This window comes from Chlamydotis macqueenii, chromosome 9 (assembly GCF_036417535.1).
Source record: "Chlamydotis macqueenii isolate bChlMac1 chromosome 9, bChlMac1.mat, whole genome shotgun sequence".
Taxonomy (NCBI): Eukaryota; Metazoa; Chordata; class Aves; order Otidiformes; family Otididae; genus Chlamydotis; species Chlamydotis macqueenii.
Genome location: NC_141564.1, coordinates 8,656,991 through 8,679,030, shown reverse-complemented (window position 1 = coordinate 8,679,030; position 22,040 = coordinate 8,656,991). Strand labels below are relative to the sequence as shown.

The 22,040-nt window shown below is 38.2% G+C and overlaps 1 protein-coding gene across 3 annotated transcripts in view; it reads right to left on the bottom strand.

Annotated features, from left to right (window-relative positions):
• STAG1 (STAG1 cohesin complex component) overlaps nucleotides 1-22,040 on the bottom strand; it is a 186,009-nt gene that overhangs the window by 136,993 nt on the left and 26,976 nt on the right. For 2 of the 3 annotated variants that reach the window (XM_086755168.1, XM_086755169.1), the window contains exon 2: nucleotides 5,515-5,649. In XM_086755168.1, the coding sequence (XP_086611294.1) occupies nucleotides 5,515-5,543 (29 nt within the window). In that variant the 5' untranslated portion in view covers nucleotides 5,544-5,649. Of the gene's footprint in view, nucleotides 1-5,514; nucleotides 5,650-22,040 lie in introns of those variants that run through there. The other variant, XM_086755170.1, reaches the window with a different exon arrangement.

Here is a 22,040-nt window from a genome sequence, read left to right as displayed (position 1 = left end):
TAGATTACTCAAAGATTGGTCAAATCTAACTCTAAACAGAGATTTCTTTAAATCCAATACCATTTTCTTCAAGCAAGGAGTTAAATTGCTGCAAAGCTTTAGCAAGGGGAAGGTAAAAAAAAATCAGGTTTTAGAAATCAGGAATACTTCACAAATTTGCTGTACCACCAAGTTACTTAGTAATGCAGAAAGATACAAACATCATTGAATCAAAATCAGGAATGTTCTGATACTTCTCTTTACTCAAATCACTGTATTGTTCTAGGTTTGCTCTAACACAAATAATTCTGCAGAACTATGATGAGTTTCTAATATTAAAAGATTATTTTCCAGTTTGCAAGCACGAAAACACCAAGGGGTCCACAGAATCCTGTACAAAAGCTAGAATGCAGTAGAACATACGAAACTCCTTTTCTGAAAGTAACTGCAATGGATTATCTCTAAATATTCTGCATATCCCAGAAAACCAGGCACTCTAGATGAAAACAATCAATATTCGAGTACATTTGAGATCCCAAATTATACACTTGTAAAACTATTTCCACAAAATACTGAAAATGCAGTTTTGTTGTGATAAAATTAAAGAGAAGTAGCTTTTCTGCTTCATACAATAAAAAAAAAAATTTAAACTCAATATCAAGATATGAATTTGAAAAAAAATTTGTAAAAAGCCTGAAACCAAATAAAAGGTACCCCACACTAGTGAAAAGCAATGCAGTGAATACAGCTGAAAACAATGCCTATACGGGTGGATGTATCCAGCTTTTACTCAGAGACCCGCCATCACACTGCAACTCAATTTGACAAAAATGCATATAGCCTCACAATGACAATTTTTTAATAGCTTTTGAATACAGAAGTGAGGAACTCCATAAAAATATCTGCTCCTTTCTATTGCTGTAGAGAAATTAAAGCCATTCTCTCTTTCTCTCTGGAGAAAAAATAACCTTCTCTCTGATCTACACAGCTCCTTACTGAAAAAAATTCAGGCATGGTGTGGTCTAAGCAATAGTCTCACTCCTGGAGAAATGCTGTACCTTTGCTAGCTTACAAAACTGCACCCCTAATATCAGCAGGATAAATATTTTTCTGTATTAAAACTGAATTCAGCAGTCCTCCTAGGCAAATGACTCAAATATTTCCCTTGAAAAACTAGAATTACATAAATAAATGAAATTGTATTACTATTTTGCATGCACCTAGCTCACAGAGAACCTGACTTTACTGCAGCCTCTGTTCGGGTCTCGGACAACCTGCTGAGATTTGTGCATCTAGTTCTGGAAATTTCAGTTGCTTCAGAACACTGCATATGGAACAAACAGTTCCATCATTAAACATCATCTCTTCTTTTTCTTAAACAGACGGTGGTCTTGCCTGATAACCACATTTCTCTAGTATTTTTCTGGTAAAACTTCTCCGGTTTGCTGGAAGCCTTTTGTGAAAGACTCAATAAATCAGTACTAAGGGTGAGATTCATCTACTCTAAATCTGAGATACAGACAATGCAGAAAACATAGCTCATGCTAAGGACAGTATCCAAAATTGGTCAGTTTATGTTTTATAAATTTTCTTCTCTCTCCATGGATGGTAAGGTGATCTAGACAACCAGCTCAAATAGAAACGTTTCATTTTAAACAAGATTAACTTCACCCTAACAATACAGGACACAGTTCTTTCCAGTAAAGAACCTAAGTATGTAAGGAGTAAGGGGAAAACATCAGAAAGTAAGTTCCCTTCAATCGTCCCATTATTTGGAGCAGGGAGACAGGAACAAGGACAACCTACAGTCCTTGGCTGACTTATCATTAAAATAAACATAATTTCAAGCAGCAGGGAATACTGCACAAGAAGGCCCTTCCACTGTGGCCTTGAGTCCCTTCAGTTTGGAAGGTAGTGCTTCTTGCTTTTATCTAAGGCTTACAACTGCACTGGGTACACGCACACTCATTTTCTTCTTATTTCTGAACTCAGAGGAGGAGTAAAGCATCTCTTAACTGCCTGCAGTTCTGTCAGGTTTTTAGCACTCATGGAGAAGGGCATCCGGCCAGCATCCATCTCCCTCATTCCCCACACATCTTGCAGAACTGCTAGGAAATAATTTATCTGGTGGCAGTCATCCACATCTTAATAGACTAGAATTATCCTATCCTTATTTTATGTGTGTGACAAGTCACCTGAGGGGAAAAATTAGGCTTTCTCACAATTTATCTCTCCTGATGCTGTTGGGAAGGAAAATAATGTGGGCCTTAGGAGACGTGCCTCATCTAAAAAGAGGAGAGGTGGCAGTGCCTAAGGCTAAACTTTTCCTCTCTAAGACACCTTTGACATGACAGATACACAAGAGAGCATGTCAAAGCATGGGAGATCTGCAAGACTTGGGTGGGCAGAGTAAAGCTGACAAGTGATAACCCTTTTTAGGGGCTCAAATTTAGTCTGCTTATTCTTTCTGGTTTCTATGGTGGCCAAAATATCCTAGAAAACCAGCGGTAACTCTAGGATCCCCCCTAAAAGCTCTGGATATTATCCCAAAGTTACAATAACCAGCCATTGAAACTAACCATATAGTAATGAAGAATTAACAGATTACTGGGCAGCCCTTTACCATGTCACGCTTCTTCAGAACATATTTCCATAGACACAGTAAATTTCACATTTCTGCAAAATCAAAACACATTTACCTTCCTTCAACTATTACATCAAGCCTTAGCTATAAAAGTTACACCATCTGCCTTAAAAACATACTACATCAAACCCCTATGTTCACATATCTGGTTTTGTAAATAAAAACACTTCTGTAAGTTTTTATCAGTGTTCCTGAGATGGCTCAAGGTTCTGGCAGAGATAAATTCAGTAATTGCTACTACTGGACTCAGTCTTGTGTAAAAAAAAGCATTCATGAAGAAAAATGGCTAAATGCACAGGCTCATGAATCATGGATGAATCAGCTCTCATGGTTGATCTTCAAAATCTAAAGAGGAACATGCCTCACAGCAAATATGAGTCACCCCATTGAGAGAAGACTCATAACAGTCAGTCACCCAGGTCAAATATACCAGAGATTTTTTTTCCCTACATCTGGAACACCAGTGAGTAAAATCCTGTCCTCACTGCATTCTGAAGCCACTTTGACAAATCCAGATAGATTAAAGATTTCTCCTTTCATGTTCCTTCAACAGAAAAGAATTGAGAGGGAATATTTTATATGGTCCTAAGCAAAGTACACGACTATATCAAATTGACTTTAGGACCCTCTTTTTAAATGGAGTAGCTGAAAAGTTTAGAAAATATTATGAAAAAGTATAAATAAGGCATAAGAGTAGGAGATTATAATAAACCTTCAAAGCTGCTTATTTAAGAACTATAAAGAAAACTCTGGTTTTCTCTGTCTCAAACTGGATTGTGGCTTCCCAAATCTAAATGTGTGAAGCTAATACGCCTAAACCAAAGACTGCTTCAGGTATTCTCACCCTCACCCAGACTTCCTTCTGATTAAAGTATTACCGGGATCTACTGAATTAGCAGTTATCACCTTCTTTGATACCTTGCCCACACTAGACTTCATGTTCTGAGCCCTCAGGAGAGTCTCAAAACCTTTAAGTGCAAATCCTGACTCTTTTTTTTGTGTCTAAAAAGAAAGATCTCATCTTGTTTATCAGTAACCAAAACTATATATATTACTGACCATGACATCTCACCAATACTTCGCACAGTGGCATTAAATGATTCCCAGCTCTACTGGAAAAAACAATATCCATGTTTCCCTTCATTTTTTAATGTTGCACAATACTGGTGGCTCACAACGATATTCTGATTGAAGAATACGCCAACATCTTTAATGTCTCTCATGTTTTTCAGCTGGTGTGCAGTTACCAAGTCTACTAATACGCACTTTTTAATCTTAAACTCTACAATATTTCATTCAGTTCTTCAATCCGTCTAGCTTCTAGAACTGGGAATGGGAATATCCCTTTTCTACTGTTGCTGTGACAGAATCTCCCAGTTTTTTTTTGTCCTTGGCATATTTCACAAGTACACTCTCACTTCTTGAACGTGGCACATCCAGGAAAATATGAACTGAGAAAACTTTTTCAACAACTACCCCCAAAGCTAACCAGAACCCCCCGAGGGCTGACACTCTTCCCTCAGTGCTACCCCATCAGGGTCATCCCCATCTTTAGCCATCTGCTCATCCACTGCACAAATTAACTTTCTTTGAAAGAGGTTTTTAAAATATAAGAAAAAACTGCAATGTGGAGTATGTTATTATTAATGTCAGACAAATAACTTAACAATTGTCCAAGCATTCAGTTTCTTAAATAAAGGCACCTGAAATCTCAGTTTTGGGATAAACCTGGATAAGCTGAGGCCCTTTTACACCCTGCAATAATTTGTATTTTCACGCCTTCATTCCCAGCAAGAAACTTCACATTAGATAATTACGAAATGCACCCAGTCTATGCGGTGAGGTGGTGGCTGCAGGGAGGGCCCTGCGAGGAGAAGCCAAGGGCTGCCCTGTGCCGGCCACAGCCAGTTCCCACTCGTTCTAACGGGAGGAGGGAAAAGGCGCTGCCAGCGCCCAGCACAGCCCTCCCCCCGGCGCAGGGGAGCCCACACAGCAGTGGGTGTCCAGGCACCCTGCATCCCTGGAGGGGCACGAGCGGAGGGATCAGGAGGGAAGGAGTGAAGCTGAACTGGGGAAAAGGGAACATGCTTTAGTTTTTGTCTTTATTTCTCATCATCATCCAAGTCTTATTTTTAAGTTACTGTAAATTAATTTTGCCCAAGTTGAGCCTGTTTTGCCTGTGAGGGCAATTGGTAAGGGATTTCCCTGTCTTTATCTGACCCCAGGAGCTTTTTCACCTTGTTTTCTGCCCCTGTCCTGTTGAGGAGGGGAGCGCGACCACAGCTGGGTGGGTGTCTGGCAGCCGGCCAACGTCACCACACTAAATAAAACTCCATTTTGCTCCTGATTCTAAAATTCCTTTCTTAACTCTACTGATTTATCTAGCTCCTCTCATTATAGACTTCCACTCTACTTTTCCAACAGTTCATTTCATTCAGGTTCAGTGATGTTCCCATTTGCATAAGCCATTCCTCTTTCCCAGTAAGATCAAAACATGCTAACACCACTGGTTGTCTTCAATTGCAGAGGTCAAAGGCCTTTTGGACAATACAGCTACAATACAGAGTACACAACTGGAATATACAAAATACGGTCAATTGTGACTAAAATCCATTCACATTTCTGAAATCTTACAACATTCAGAAGCATAAAAGCAGCAAAGAACTTGTTTAGCTTTTCACAGCAAAGTAAAAATCTCCATACATATAAATAAATATCTTATACATCAAGTGTTTCATTTTTTACACAGTTTTTCAGCATATGACAACACAGAAGGCCTGGAACAGTCACACTAATCTGCACTTCTCAAGCTTGTGCTCACGATCATCTCTCCTTTTATGTCTACCTTTTAAAACTAAAGATTTCAAATATATAGAGAAATTTATACTCACTGTAGTACTGGCAAATCTGAAGTAATCATTTTTGCAGCACTCTTGAAAGTAAGAGCTACATAGAATTTCTTCTCAAAGTTATTATAAGACAACTACTTCGAAACCTCTTTCATTAAAAGAATGTCAAAGTCCAATCTGTAAAAGAGAGAACATAATTGTTAGACATGATTCCAAAACAGTCATACATTGAATAAAAAGCACTATAAACAGAAATGGTGAATTTTAAATCCATTTTAGTAACTTCTAAACCACATAAAATTTAGAATGGATGTCCCCAGGACAGCTAAATCATATACTTCCATTCAGTTTTTACAATCCTGTTTAGGCAACTTGACTTTTTTTTTTTTTAATTACATGAAGTATTTTGCATTACCTCCCACATTTGTTTACTGTAAATGTAATGTAAAAACGCAAGCAGAACTCTGAGAAAATTTAAATAAATGAGATAAATATGTAGGCATAACCAGAGAATGTGATGATCTAGATTTAAAGAATTTATTTTCTAATTATATAAGAGACTAAACTTGCTAGACAAAAAAAGTTTGGTTTAATGAGAAACTATCTTTCCTAGTTTTGAATCAAGACAAAAGATCTAAAACCTAAAATCATACAGGTTTTGATTTAGGCACAACGAAACCAGTGAAAGATAATATTCCTGATAATATTCCCTTTAATGGAACTCCATCTTATTCAATCAGACTCGCTGTCTCAGTTTTATGCAACAGAATTTCACAGAATTATCAGAAGCTCTGCAAATGCCTAACTGCAACAGAAAGTATTTTAACCTGACGAAACCAAAGTTGTAAGTTAAAACATAAACAAAACTGTGCCTGTAGTACCACCACACCCATAGTAACATCTCTCTACCCGAAAGACCAATCAAGGAGTTGACTGATGACAGTAGACATGACTTTACCATTAAATAACAGCACAACGTGACAGATGCACTAGTCTTTCATGCAATAAAACACAGAGCTGCCATCCCATCCTTCCAGAAAATGCAAGTTCTGGAGAAACTAAAATGATTTGTTTCATTCTCCCTTTTACAGATCGTGGGGTAATATAAATAGTTGCATGGAGCACCTGAGCAATGGCAATGAAAACCAAGGACTTCACTGTATATTTTTAAAACATGGGATATTTTAAATCTCTTATTTAAGTATTTATTTTCTTCTCAATGGGCAGTTTTTTCTATGCTCTACTAGCTTTGCATAAGACAGCAGGAAAATTAAGCCAGGAAGATGTAAGGTGACTTGCAACAAACACAGTATCTAAATAAAACAGCACCAGTGTAAGCAGAACAGTACAACATGTAAAGTATAATTTCCATCCTGTGCTATATGCGCATCAGTATTTATTTACCAAAACCATAACTGTACAGTATGAACAGACTTTTTTTGCCTCCGGTTATTAGAGCTTCAATTAGACTCACAGACGCATACAACTAGTTCTTCCAGTACTTACTACTTTGTGCTACCATCAGTTTTACTTACAGCGCCTCATCAACAAATTTAAGTTTTGCACTATATACTGCCATCTCACTGGCTATATTTTCTACTGTATCATTAGCAAGCCAATTTGTTGCAAAAGAAAAGTTAACAGAAAAGAAGCTTGTTTGGAATTAAAGTCACCACTCTAGCATTAATGGTTTAAAGGGGCTCATTCTTCATGGCCAGTACATCAGGTTGCTGTGAAAGCTCTCCAGTTTCACTGTAAGACACAAGTCAGTCTGAGTTCTTAATGAACAAAACCGCTATATGACATGCTATTTGTGCTTTTTGCATAACAGCGCTGCTTCACCAGAGACACTGGACATTACTATGTTTTAAAGGATGCGCTTACTCTGAACAGGGGAATGACATGCTCGTTCAACAACATCAAGCAACCATTTCAGACACTTGTAAGAATTTATTATAAACAAATATAGAATCAGATTGAATTAAGTTTTGAGTTTTTCCTAGATGTAGAAAAAAAATTGAATATTCAGATCTCTGAAACAGGAAAGTTCACTATAATTGGAACAACGTGCACTCTGGTGGCCACAAAACACTAACATTTAGGTATAACATAAGAAGCATTTTTAATGAAATTCTAAAATAGAAAAAAGCTTTTGATTAAGCTTCAGCAAATATTTTTTCGTCCTGCCATGACAATTAGATGTACACATTTGTCTAATGCTTTCCCTTTGTTTAAAACAGAAGAAAAAAAGTATATTTTTTGAACAGACATAATCACTCACATGCACACTTTTGCACATGCTAACCTGACTTCAAAGGAAACCTATCCATCTTGGATCTTCAGATTATCTAATTCTAGCAGGACATGTGGCACAAATCTCACTTTTCAGAAAAGCTTCAAAAGAAGTTCAAGAAAAATCAATGCACGTTTCATGTGAAATATTTTCCAGAGATGTTTAAGGCATCCTGCACAACTGTTACGTGGAATTTCTTTTTTTTAATTTTCTTTTTTAACCTAGTTATCATCCTTCACAACTGTTGTGCTGTGCATGCTCAAATATAATAAGCAGCAGCATACAACTGCTCTAGGGAAGTGCTTTCACATACAGCGAAAAGTATACTTACTCAGAGCCAACTTATTGGAAAAACAAAGTCCTGGCCTAAAAAAACATAATGAGCGAAGGGTATAAAGAGCCAGAAGGAAAAGAGGGGAGCCGTTTCATTCATAAGCCACTGAAGAATGAAGGAAGCTGGACCCACAGCCTTGACACAGTGGTAATGGCAGACAACCTGACACACCGGAAACTGCAAGGTCCTGTGATATTTTCTCACAATCCCGATGCTAAACAGGTAATCCGTGAAAAAGTGCTGGAAAAAAATCCATCTGTATGTGATTAGGTCCAGACTGGACCATCCAGAAGAAGATAAAGTTGATCTTCTACTGTCTTGTGTTAATAAAGGCACTTAACAAGGGTTAAGCCTAAGAGTGCTAAAATAGCTGACAATGCTGACAAGCTGGAAAATGAACAACTCAGAACCAGAAGCCCAAAAAGAACAGACAGAATCCTGCCCATTTTGTGGGACTGAGCAGAAGTGGAGTCTTATATTCCATGGAATAACGCCTCCCCATTACAAAATCCAAGTCAGCTGTATCCCTCACATGCATCCACTATAGTCCTGCTGGCTGTTACGTTCTGGATGGTAACTCTTTCTTCCTCAACCAAGATACTCAGCTGAAGTTAGGAAACCCTTAAGAGCCCTGGATAACTGCCTTGCAGCTTCCCTCAACAGTAAAAATTCCTCTATGCTCACAGAAACACTAGTATTTGCTTTCAAAATTCAGTCTTAAATTATCACCCATGTTGCTTAGGCGTGGTTTGGAAATAAAAAAGGCACACACTACAGTGACTAATGAAAAGCTGTATTTCCTTGGAACAAAGTTCTCCATTTAGGAGTACAATTAAGTTTGACAACAATGGAAAAATCATTGATTCTTATGGACTACACAAATGTGAACCTCCACATTTTCTCTACTTTTAATAAAAGAAACACTCCTTTCTTAAAGATTATGTTCTTACAAACAGGAAAATCAAACACTCCTCCTTTCCATCTCATTCAGCCTGAGAATAAGCCACTGATTAAAAAATCCTGAAAGCTTGAGACAGATTCCCATTTTGTCACATTTCTCCCAGGGAAGAGAAGAGCAGGGGAAGAACACTTCACACTTCACACTTCTGCATTTTGGGTTATTCAAACTATAATAAAGACAACATAGGTGAACAAATCCTTTTACCTTGCAGTCAACTGCTACTATTTTAAGAGTTTAAAAAAAAAAAAAAACAACTGATGTTTTAATTCAATCCCAATTTAATGACCTTAGCATGTTTGCAGCTTTTCAAACCTGCACATCTGTATTTACGATAACAAATTTATGCTAGCATAGTAAAAATGACCTATAGAGGAATATAAAGCAGGCAACAGAAGAGACCATTCAGCTGAAATATACAATGGGAAAACAAGTACATGTTTCACTTCTTTTCTTCTATTTTTTTAACCATGCACAATAACCAGAGCAGACATAATGACCATTATATAAAATTGCTGGGGGAGGACATCGAGGGACAGAAGAAAAAACAAGTCTTTTCTAGTATGCTGTCAGTTTCATGATAATTTTTCTTCAATAAATATCTCACAATGAGCTTAGCTTTCAGAAAGGCTCTACAAGTTTATAGCAATATATCTGACACTTTTTTGCAAAGTCTTTATAGACTGTTTATGTGACTCTACAGTGCTGGAGTAATCTACTCATTTTAGCCAAAAACCAAACAAATTAAAAGATTGACAGGAAACCTGACAGAGTTGTTCCAAACAACTGTCAACAACAAACAACCAAATCAAGTTGAACTAACCTTATTATAAAATAGGTACCTACACCTTGTAAACCCAACTCAAAACTTAAAACAAAAACCACACAAAAACCCCAGCTACTAAATTTAGCTATAAAAGTTATACCATTATTAGTTCAATTGCCTACAAGATAGCCAAAATAGGAAATAATTGGTATTTGACTGACTCTCATTCAAAATGCTTTCCTTGTTGACCCAGTGACCTTGTCCCATCTGAGTGCAAAATATATTCAAACAGTTCACACTAACACCTTAGCTTCATTTTCCATTTAAAATGACTTTGCTTTCTCCCTCAGTACTCCCTGCTACATCTTTTCTTGCAAGCTGAAAAGTGATCAAGCAGCGCTTCCCCACCCCATTAAGGCCCAAAGAAAATGTGAGAACTCCAAACGTACTGCTTGGTAGACAAGTCAGAAAACATGACGCTGTGCCATGCCACCGCACAGCACCATAAACCAAGACATGTAAAACTCAAGTTTTTTATATTCAGTTTAGAGACAAGATTTGTCCCCTCAATAATCTTGCCCAACAACAGCATTTGGCAACTAGGAAAAGGCCTGCATTAGCAGCAAGCAACAATCCTATTAGAAAGCAGCAGCAGATTGCACTCCAAGGCAGAGCTCCAAAAGCTTTGATCAACAAGGTGAGAGAGAAAAGAGGATCTTACATGCAGGCAAATTCTAACCTTTTACTACTTTATCCAACCCCATGCACGGCCTTGGGCACACCACTTAAATCCTTCCTGCTCAGCTATCCCATCTGCAAAGTGACTATCATATTTAGAAACTGCAAATGGAAATTCTAAATCCTGTAGTGAATTCTAAATCCTGCAGAACCAGAAAAATAGTAATCATGAACTAACCCTATAACAAATTTACAAAATGCTGTGATGTGTTCTTCATCATCCAGGGGTTTTAGTTTGCTTCAGAACATGTATTTCTATAAGTATAAGCTTTATTTCTACTACAGGTTTGGATCCTGAAACAAATTAATTCATGTTGGCCCTGTAGCCACTTGACCTGAAAGTCAAATCAAATCACCTCTTCCAGCTCTGATTTTGAAAATACACAGCATCACTTAAGGCCAAACAACATAATGCTTATTTAGCCTACCTTTAAGATAACTTTATTCAAGTTCTACACAAAAGCTAAATTCCACATTATCAAATTTTATAAGTATTTAAACAAAGATTGAAAGTCCAAGTGATAGAAAAACTAACACTAAGCAGTAGTGAGTTCCTTCAACATGAAAATTGCATAGCAAGCTCTGCCAATATGTGGTCTGCAATATTCTTCATCTGGTCTAACCGTGATAGGAGGAGGTAACACTAGGAAAAGCTAGGCTAGCACAGCACGGCAATGCTTCATTTCCTACATCCTTCAAAAATATACCAGACATATTATTATTCCACATCCCTCTCTCAAATGTGTGTTTGCTGTTGCTGTTATCCATTTAATATCCAGTAGGATCTGCAGTTCGCAACCTGCAAAGGCACGTCAACAACAGCAGCAAAAAAAACTGTGAGAGTTGGCTGATGCATCAGGTGTTTGTGCTGCCGTTCAGAGGGACCTGGACAGGCTGTAGCAATGGACAAAGAGGAATCACGGGAAGTTCAGTAAAGGGAACTGCACAGTCCTGCACTCTGCAAGGAACAACCCCATGCACAGGTTTGGGTCTGGAAAGTAAGTAGCTTTTCCAGAAGAGACCCAAAGATCCTGGTGGACAACAACTTGCACGTGAGCCAGCAACGTGCCCTTGCTGCAGAGGCCAACAGTATCTCCTGGGCTGCTTCAGGCAGAGCACTGACAACACATTGAGGGAGGTGATCCTTCCATTCTGCTCACAGCTGATGAGACATATTTGGAGCGCTATATCCAGTGCTGGACTCCCCAGTACAAGACAGACATGGACATAGGTTGTTTTGCAGTAAAGAGACAACTTTGAACAGTGTGGCGTACCGTTTGGCTAGGGGTCTTTCAGAAGGATGGTGTTATAAGAACAGTAAGCTGAGGATAGACAATTGTTTTTTCCTCAGAAGATGTCAATAAGTTAATACATAAAACAAAAAATAGGGAAGTGAGCTCACAGACGTAATGTGCATAGTACAAGAAAAAATGTGAAGCCAAGAACAACAACAAGACTGTACACAAAATTAAAGCATTTAGTAGATGTCCGTTATCATTGACTAAAGTTGTTTTTTTTTTTCCCCCCTATTCTTTAAAGATATTTCCAGATGTGTTACTAATACATGCGGGAACAAGACTTATCTCGTGGCAGCCCCTAGCTGTCCATTTAACTTTGCCTTCAATTTCAGTTGCACCAACACATAGAACTGACTCTACAGGCAAAACAGCTGTTGCTGCTTCCTTCTAAAGGCTTTTAGCCTAGAAAGGTCCTGCCCAGTCAGCCAGAAAAATAATCTGAAGTCTCCCTTTCTAGCGTGCAATATTATTCTCTGTGCTTCACAACTACAAATACAAGACCTCACACTGAAAGGTTACACAAATCACTTCTTGCAGAGCTGGGAATAAAATTCTTAAATGACAAAAAACTCCAACTCGTACTACGACATTTCTATACGTAGTTTTCTGTCTCTAAAAACATGTGAACTGACAAAACCAATCAGTTATTCTGTATCTTCTGCTACTGCTTCCAGAAAGTAGCAGCTAATTCCTGTACTGCGCATGTCTGAGCCAAGGCACTGACACTAAGATTACACAGGAAAGCCGATACAATCTTTTAACCATGGTTATAATAGTGAGTTGATTCAAATGTCGCGCATCACTCAGATAACTTCATTTGATCATCTCCAGTGTTTACTTCAATAGTTTAACTATATTAACACATACTGCTTTCTTATGCCTAGGATGTCTAACACTAAAGATACTCATCAAATGCTTTGTGGCAAGGGATTGTCTGTAGATATAGCTTCCTCAACAACAGAAAATTTATCCTTTTCAACTTGTAATTATGATTGTTTTTTAAAAAACAAAATCAATTTGACAGCCTGAACATAAGAAAACAAGCTTGCTTTCCCTCAGTTATTCTTACAGACTCTTCAGGCATAACTGCTCCTCACTCTGTGGACACCCAGTGAGACACTTGACCTGATTTTCTGCAGCACTGAGCATTCACAACTGTGACTGAGATCACTGGGGGCTACGGGCACTCCGTCACTCATAAGGCAAATAATTATGGTCTGATTGCACAAAACTAAAAGTTAAGGCACTGAGTTCTAATGTTAGTCAATATCTGAATGATTAAGGTCTAAATTAACAGCTTGCTCCTTGCCATCTGTCCATTAGGATGTCCGTTATCTACCAGCCTCCTACCTACCTGCTTTGAAGTTAAAATACACATAATTAAAAGGGCTCTAGAAAGTTGGGTTCTACTATCCACAAATTGTGAGCATGAACAGATGGACCCTTGAAGTCTTCTGCTGCTCTGCACCTGTATTTCCAAGACTCAGAAAGAGTCTTGAGAAGATAAACTCATTCATCTTTTTAAGATGATTCAAGAGTATTAACAGTCACAAAAAGCCCACAGGACAAATCTAGTTAAGAAAGATTTTGCCTATCATAGAAACCGTGGAGTCATCCTCTAAACAAAAGACTGGGTAATCTATGAAAACTGGCAAAAGATTGAATGATAGTAGGGATAGCATAAGTGTTCACTATACCTTAAGATGAAGTTTTAGAAGATAGCTGAATTACCAAGACATGAAATGCTCAGCCCTAAAAAAGGGCCATCCTGTTCAGCTGATTTCTTAGTAAGCCAATTCAGCTTACTAACATGGCATAAAACATTTCAGGGTTTTGCACAGTTCATTTTACTGGGCTACGCCAGGGTTCCAGGAGGCTCCAAAACACCTATACGCAGGAAAGCAACAGGAGAGTGCAGCTGGACACAGACAAGACTCAAGAAGGATGACTTCCTTTTCAATATATAAAAACTGCTGCAAAGGCAATGAATAGGAAGAATAAACTTTTTCTCAGAGTGTGAACAGAGTAAGTAATGGGTTTAAACTGCAGCAAGGAAAATTCAGGTAAGACACTGAGAAAAACTTGACAGTGACTAGTGAAGCACTCGAATAATTAGTTTGCTCCAGAAAGTGTGAATTATCCACCACTGAAGATTTTTTCTTTTCCCAAATAGATGGGTCATACTTGTCGGGTACAACAAACACAGCAAAGTTTGTGGTAAAAGCTTATTCCTAGGAGATTGAAACAGCTGGGAAAAAAAAGACAAGGCTTTGGAAACACAGCCTGCTTTGGGTCTGAAAAAATATGGCATAACTGTAACTGTGCCTGCCGCAGGGGGAAGCGTGAGAACTAGATGAACTCTTGATATCCTTTTCTTACCCTCCCATTTCTTCTAACATTTCAGTGTCTTTACCCTCAATCAAATCCATGTGTGACAATAATTAAAATTAAATCCAGTTATTAAATTCACACTCAAGCACTTCAGTGAGTGACTGCTTATTCCTGCAAAATAATCCACATCTAGAGGAAAGCAGGAAGCCCTGGTGTAGTCAAACACATTTTAGACTGTCACACAAGCTTTGGATTTTCACCTCTGCACAACGGGCCCAGAGCATACACAGTCTACAGACACACCAGAAGCAGTGTTAATAGATTTTTATGCTACCTCAGTAAAGTGTTTACTCATCTGTAATTTTTCTCAGCAGTGGACATCTGGTGTTCTATTATTCATTGCATCTGGAAAATTGCCAACAATAAAACCAATTTTCACAAAAAGAAGCAAAGCCCGATGTGCAGAACACTGGAATAAAGGAAAAAACTCTCTGATGATTCAGGTTTTTGTTCTTTGCACATTTGCTTCTTTGTTTTGTCTTTTGTTTTTTCCTCATATGGGACTGCAGAACATTTTGTCCAAATTATCAAAGAAAACATGCATTTTGAAGTTGCATATAAATTAAACTCTGGGAATTTACTAATTCTGGTACTCCTATGAACTTTAGGGGGATGTGCACAAAGGCTTGAGGAAAATAAGGTCACTAAAATAATAACTTCTCTAAGTTCATGCAGCTGCTAACAGAATACTTAATGGTTAATATAGAGAGAGACTTTTGCATGTATCAAGTAGAAGTAAATGTAGGACTACTCTAAAGTGTAATATTCCACCAATTTCCTGATAGGCACCTTTATTATCCTACCCTCAAAAGACCATGAAGGCATAATGTTTTTTTTTCAAAAGAAGGAGGTGGCACGGAAGGACTATGTTAAAGCATTCCTGCTACTGAAAACTGCTCATTCAGAAAACCACGTGTCTTGGACTCCAGGATTCGAGAAGCAGCTCCATCAATTTACTAGTTGCTAGTCCTGTCAGGATCCTTGTCCTTACAAGGATGTCACGACCCAAGTCCCTTGAACAGCAACAATTTCTGGGCATTTTCTAGGTGTGACCCAGGTATTGAAACCCTCTAACTCAGTATTTTTATGTGCTCCAGAGATACCCCTCACAAAGTTTTAGGCCAATAGAGTCTTGGCCTAAATGCTATCAGTTCAGCAACTGAAAGATCCTAGAGTACCAGTTTTTCCCAGTCCAGGAACTTCAGCAATGCTCATACAACAAAAACCTATGGACTCCTGTACTACTGCCTCTCTATTAACAGGCTGCAGATTCAGTTTAACCCTCCGCCTGATGCAGCTAATTGGCATCTGTTTTACTAAGGTTCCTTTTTCACTCAGATACAGTATTTTATGTGCACAAAGGTACAAGGATTTAAAAAAAAAACTATTAAAACCCTTGTGTTTTGACCTCCTTAGAAAAGAGGTTGCATTTAATATAGGGATTAGCAAATATCCAATAAGCATTACTATAAGTAGCATAATGCTATCTTTCTGCAGTGAGGCAGTCTAAATATCCTTGCTTTTAGTAACTGTTTTTAACTTACGCTATGACTAAGTGGACAGGGATTCCTCTGATGCTTTTCGTTTAAGCAGGAATAAATTTCAACAAGAATAAGAAAGCTGTTTTCCATCCATTGTTAACTATTTTTAGCTCAAATAACTCTAAGATATGTTTTTAAAAAATCACATTTGCCTTAGCATAAAAGGGACTTCTCACATAAGCTCATAGTAGCATAGATCTTTTGACTCTTGATTCTTGACACTCTGCTGGAATATTGACAGAATACAGTGGTGTACCATGGAGAGGGAGTAATCTCCATATCCTTTCTCTATCCATTAGTCAGAGTACCTAAATTACAAATACCTGATAAGTTCCTATAAAGAGTTTGTGAAAACCAAACAAGAGGCAAAAAAAAGTAGCAGAGGCAGACCAGAAAAGATTACGCTAGCCAATAAATTAAATACTAATAAATAGACATCTATTAATTATAGAATCAAATCCTACCTCCCAAACTCAACAATTTCTTAAGAAAATCCAACCCTATATCAAACCAGACACCCTTCACCTATGTCTTGCACCACTACAATCCCTCTTTTGAAACAATCCACAACTGTAGCCTTTCAGGGCAAAAACTACTCTAGCCTTAAATCCTACCATGTCCTAGATACCAAAGGAAGAGCTACACATAATCCCAAACCCTGACAATCAGCTAAACAAGCTGGCAGCTCTCACTTGATTCCTCTTCACCTTAAAAGTTGTTTCAAGTTCTCTTCCCAGTAAACTAAGCAACGTTATTCTCCTACTCTAGGAACTTTTTTATATACTCCCCAAGACAGAGAAGCCTGGCAGGTCTTTTATCCAAGTACAATAGATAGAACAAAAGACATCAGAACGCATTAAAGAATTTCTCTCTTTACTACTCAGTGAGACAGTTATCTTCAAGACAAATTTAACTGCATCTATAAACTACACAATTTAAATCATCCCTCCATCAAAGCCATCAATACTACCGGAAACATATTAAGTCAGATCACCAATTTATCACTCTGTGATACCATATTTTGCCTTAAGAACTTACAAAAACAATAACTCCATATGCTGCTAAATATCTTCAGTCCATCCTACCCTGACATTGCCTTAGTCTAAAGGCACAGGGACAGTCATAAATATGATGAAATCCTCATGGGCTTACTTAAGGAAAGAAATTCTTAAGATACAATCAAGACTGTTCTTTTGCTAAAACATACAGATGACATCTATTTCTCAGTCTAAACATTCATATTCTTTCTAAATCACCCAATGTGTGATACCAAGCACACACTTTTCTATCAAACTGTTCCCGGAGCCTACACGGCTATCGGTTTCCTGTCCACCAGACCAATACACCTACTGTCACAAAGCCAACAACAACGCAAAACTCAAACAAGCCAGAACGTCTAGGCAGCGTATCAAGAACTACAGCGTGTACTGTGAGGGTGCTCATCACTGCACTCCTTTCCTGATCTAAAGAGAACTTTCCCCAAAGACAGAGCTACACAAAAACATATCAACATCTTGAATGAGCTGAATAAACACCACTGAAACGTACTTCAGTAGCCGCTGCTGCTGGTTGTATGTCCTCAGTTATCACAAATGGCACAGCTTATGAGTTATATCAACTATACAGTTAAAACCTCTACTGGAAAGGCGTACTGTGAAACACTTTCCTCTCATCCCTGAATCTTCAAACAACCCAGTCACCTCAATAAACTTGTAAGCAGAAGCACATTTTTCCAACACACACGTAACCATGTTGGAGCTAAAAATAAAAAGCCTTGCAAATATGTTTCCCAGTGGTCATAATAAATGTCTCATACTACAATCAAAATTCAAACCCAAATCCACAGATACCAGACTAACATCAAAGCCTCAAGACGACTTCTCCAAAACTACTCAGGTGAAAAACAACAGCAGGACTAGCAGTGAACACTCAAATAGTGATTTACCAGCAAAACACCTCACAGAACAAAACCATTCCAGTTCTAACTTCCCACTCCTTATACTAAAAAATTAGGAAAGCATGTGGCTGGAAATTAAAAATTCACAATCATTTAAAGGAATTGACTCAAAAGGGAAAGGGAAAGGGGCTTTATTACTCATTAGTTTCCTCCATCTCTAGGTTATGATGCATCCATATTCCATGGCCAAGACAACTTATCTCTCTACCCCGCAAGCAATAACAGATTTCAATATCCTCCCCCCACTGCAGCAGAGCTCACAGTAATTAATTTCTTTCCACCTGTACTGAGCTCAAGGATTGTGATTTTATTTCAGGCTAAAGAGGTTTGATCTAGAAGCTTGTCTCCTTTTTCACAGCAATGTCAGCTGACCCAAAAAAATACATTACCTGTCCCTACAAGCCTTTTCTGACAAGTATTCGGACACAAGGAAAAAAAAAAAGGAATCTAAAGACTCAAGAAATTAAAGATAAGCTAAACAGGGTTGGCTACCCACTAGCATTCCCTAATGACCTCCCTGACACACAGCCACAAGAAATCAATGAAACGATGAGAAGAAATAGGAAAGAGGTTATTATCAAGTACTATGTAAAATTGGAAACAGTTCTGCAACAGTCCAAAATGCAAATATCACTAGGGAAAAGACAAATTAGCACCTGGGAACGAGACTTATTTTAGCTCAGTAAACAATCCTAAAGAAAAGCTTTTATCATTCAGTGCTGACATGAGTTTTGGTTAGTCAACAACAACCCTAGGAAGAATCAATAGGGGGTGAAACTGTCTATTCTTTGCTGCTTAAAAACATCTTGCACACCACAATAAATCCATTAAAAGGGAAACTTTTTTGGGAAAAAAAGCTTGAGAAAAAAAAAAAAAATCTCTCTTTCACTGTTTGGTCATTGCTCCAGATACAGAAATGACGACTATACAGATGAAAGAAGATAATCTCACTGTGTGAAACCAGTTGGAGTCCAGTTCCAAACTGGACAAACCGAAAAACCAGACAAGAGTTATGTGAAATACAAGGAGGAGAAGCAAGAACAGAGAACTCAACATGCAAGCTGGATGAGAAGTTGATTCAGCTTCATTTCCTGAGGACTTAGCATCTAGCCAGGCTGTTTGGCCTCCATCTGTTGACATTTTTTTAACGTTGCCAAATTCAAACATTTCTGACAGAAGGACTGGTACCTCAAAAGACTGTTTTTTAAAATAAGCACTGGCTGAGCCTAGTGCTTCTGTGAGGGTGGAGGCAGGGGCCAGGATCAGCAGAGCTATTGTTTGCCCTGTTTATCAGGCACGCAGCTCAGAGCCAGTTGCCCACGTGTCCTGCTCTGCCCAGCCCAGGGAAGGCGCTGAGGTAAATGAAACTGCAATAGAGGTGCTACACAGGGCGTGGGGAACCAGCAAGGACACAGGTATACTAGTGGATTTACTGCAGTAAGGAATATAACAGGCTTCACTAACTGCACTGACCACACAGCTTATTTCTCACCTTCTTCCTCTTTGCTCTTTAAGATTGTTTCTCCTCTTGACTCAATACAAACACATTTACTTGAAGACATGATGACAACTCAAACTGCAAAGCAATCACCAATTTACTCGCATATCCAGACTGTAAGTTGCAAACACTGATGCTCCTTTATTTTTTACTGTACTTTGCATTGCTTACAGAAATATGGCAATATCTTTTTTATTTCTGAACAGTTACTTAGACAAACAGATGACAAGAACTGGAAACAGTGTGACTGTGTCTGAGCAAGCATCATTGATTTTTGTACTACTGTTCCGTGAGCTTTAAAGCCTGGTCAAAGGTGCTATCTCCTAGTAATGCTGACAGCAGTCCTTCCTCCTAGATAAGGAAGATTTTTTTGATTTGGGAGATGTTTACCAAAACAGTTTTTGGACTTATACAGCTGTTGGGCTTAATGAAATAGCTTAGATAATGCTTAGTGAAAATGGACCACTTCAAAAGAGACAGAAGAAAGAAAAGATCTTGCCTCACTTGGAACGGCTGCCATCAGATGAAAGCTGGTCCGTGATGTTGGTAATGAAGCCATTAAGAGTTCCAGCATGAACTATCGAGTTCTTTAGAAAAATAAAGATACTCAGACAGGAAACTTTGTGGTACTGGAAAGCTAGGACATGGGCTTTTCCAGCAACCTGAACAGTAACTCTTTTCCCTCCCATGGGAATAAAAAATTATTTTAAAAAATAAAAAAAAGCAACCAAACCTCCTCCCCTCCTCAATCCTCAATGATAGTTAACCACAACTGAACTGCAAAAGGAAATCAAGGATTAAAACTACTCATGGACTAGAAATACACAGTAACTGCAGTGAGAAGCCTCACAGATAACAGGCTAACAGCTGAAGTCAGGAATCTATCTACAGGAGCCATACTGCACAAATTAACATTTCCAAGGGACTCAACAACAGAAACAACTTGGAATCCTGAGGCTATCCTGATACAACCAGAACTTGTTTAAAAACATGTTGGGCCTTTGGGAGTATCTGGCTGGTTTCAGAGCCTATGAAAGGCCACAGCTCTGCTCAGGGGAAGAGAAGAGTGGAAAAATTAAAGTCAGTGTTCAGAGTATGTATCACACTATCTTCAACAATTGGAACAGAAAAACACTTGCTACTCACCAAATTCTCTGCTTAGTTACAATGATGGTTGTAACAGGCCTGCTAATATCAACCTTCTACTTAGATATACACAGCCTTACAAACCTCTTCCCAGTGAATAAGAGATTAAGAAAAAAGGAAAAATTAATGGATGAGAGAAGATAAAAAAACCTCTGGCCTAGAAGAGAAGATAATTATCTTACCTCTACCATCAAATACAAAACACTGAAAATAGAAAAAGCACAGTTCTCTAAGCACTGCTGGTAAAACTGAGTAAAACTTAACAGAGGCTCCAGAAGAGAAACTGCCATCAGCAGAAGCTGAGGCTCTCCAGTGAGAGGGGAAATTCCAGCAGCTGATCCACACAAGAGGTTATTTTCCCCTGTAAGACTTCTTTGCTTTTGTTTTTGCAGAGAAGAGATCAGACAGTACAGTTTTAAATGTTGCAGAATTTGCAGACACTTTCTTCTGTACATTTGAAAGTTAGGAAGAGGATTTTCCGTATATTTTACTCAGTTACATAAAATGAAAATACATACAGTAACTGATATTTGAAACTGTTAGGCTGCAAGAGCAAAAGTGGGAATATTTTGAAGCATTTCCTTAAACAGATTCTCAGCTCCCATGAGATATGAACAAGTTCTAACTGAAAGCTGTAACCCCAGGAGTTAAATAAGGAAACATTTCCTCTAGGAACAATCCTTACAGAAAATACAAGGAAGACAGAAGCTTTCATTCTTCTTGTACCTGGTCCTACCTACATCTCCCTACAAATTATTCAAATAAATTTAATCTATAAGCATTGCCTTCACCCTTGAGGCGAAGTTAGAACAAGCTTTTCCAGAGTACACAGTATATACGAGTATATTTAATAAAGCATTCAACAATCATTTAAATACTAAAAAAATGTAAAGGAAGTTTTTTTCCAGGGGTTAAATCAACACTTAGCCCTTTCACAAATCAAATTCTCAAAACACAGAGAACATGACTACATTATCGGGGGGGAGGAGGCGGGAAAACCCAAAACAAAACAGCATGGAATAGAGATTTTCTTTTTCAGTAGTCTTGGGATGAGGTTTCATACAATGGTTGAAGCAATCTCATGGAGTGGTGGTGTCAAAAATGCAGTCCCTGCTCTTGCCTCCTACTTCTGGCAACGTGTTCCTGCTCCTTCCTTTATGGCAGCTTTGATACTGGTCTGGCCCTCAGCAAACCAGTGAATGAAGAGACAAGAGACACCTGAAAAGAAGATAAGGCAGCAAGCAGCTCAAGTTCTACTGCCCTCCCTCCACTCCTTACCATGTTCTCTCACTGCTCCCATGCAGACAGCAGAACAATTCTACCATATTGATCCAACTGCAAACGCAGCATGGCTTGTTCATTTCTTCTAGAGAGCAAGACAGTCAACAAAACAAAATTAACATTATTATACTTGTTTTTTTTTTTAAAAAAAACACTATAATTTGAGAAATATCTAGTGGCTTACAGTATCATAAAACACTTGCTACACTTAACACTATTTTCATTTATCATAATCTAAAATGTGTTATCCTAAATCATTTCTTTTCTAACATCTTAAGGCAGTGTTAATTCAAGACTGAAAATAATGGCCTGGCTATAGGTTGATCACTCTAAATGAGATATATGAATGCTCTCTAATTAGAGCAGC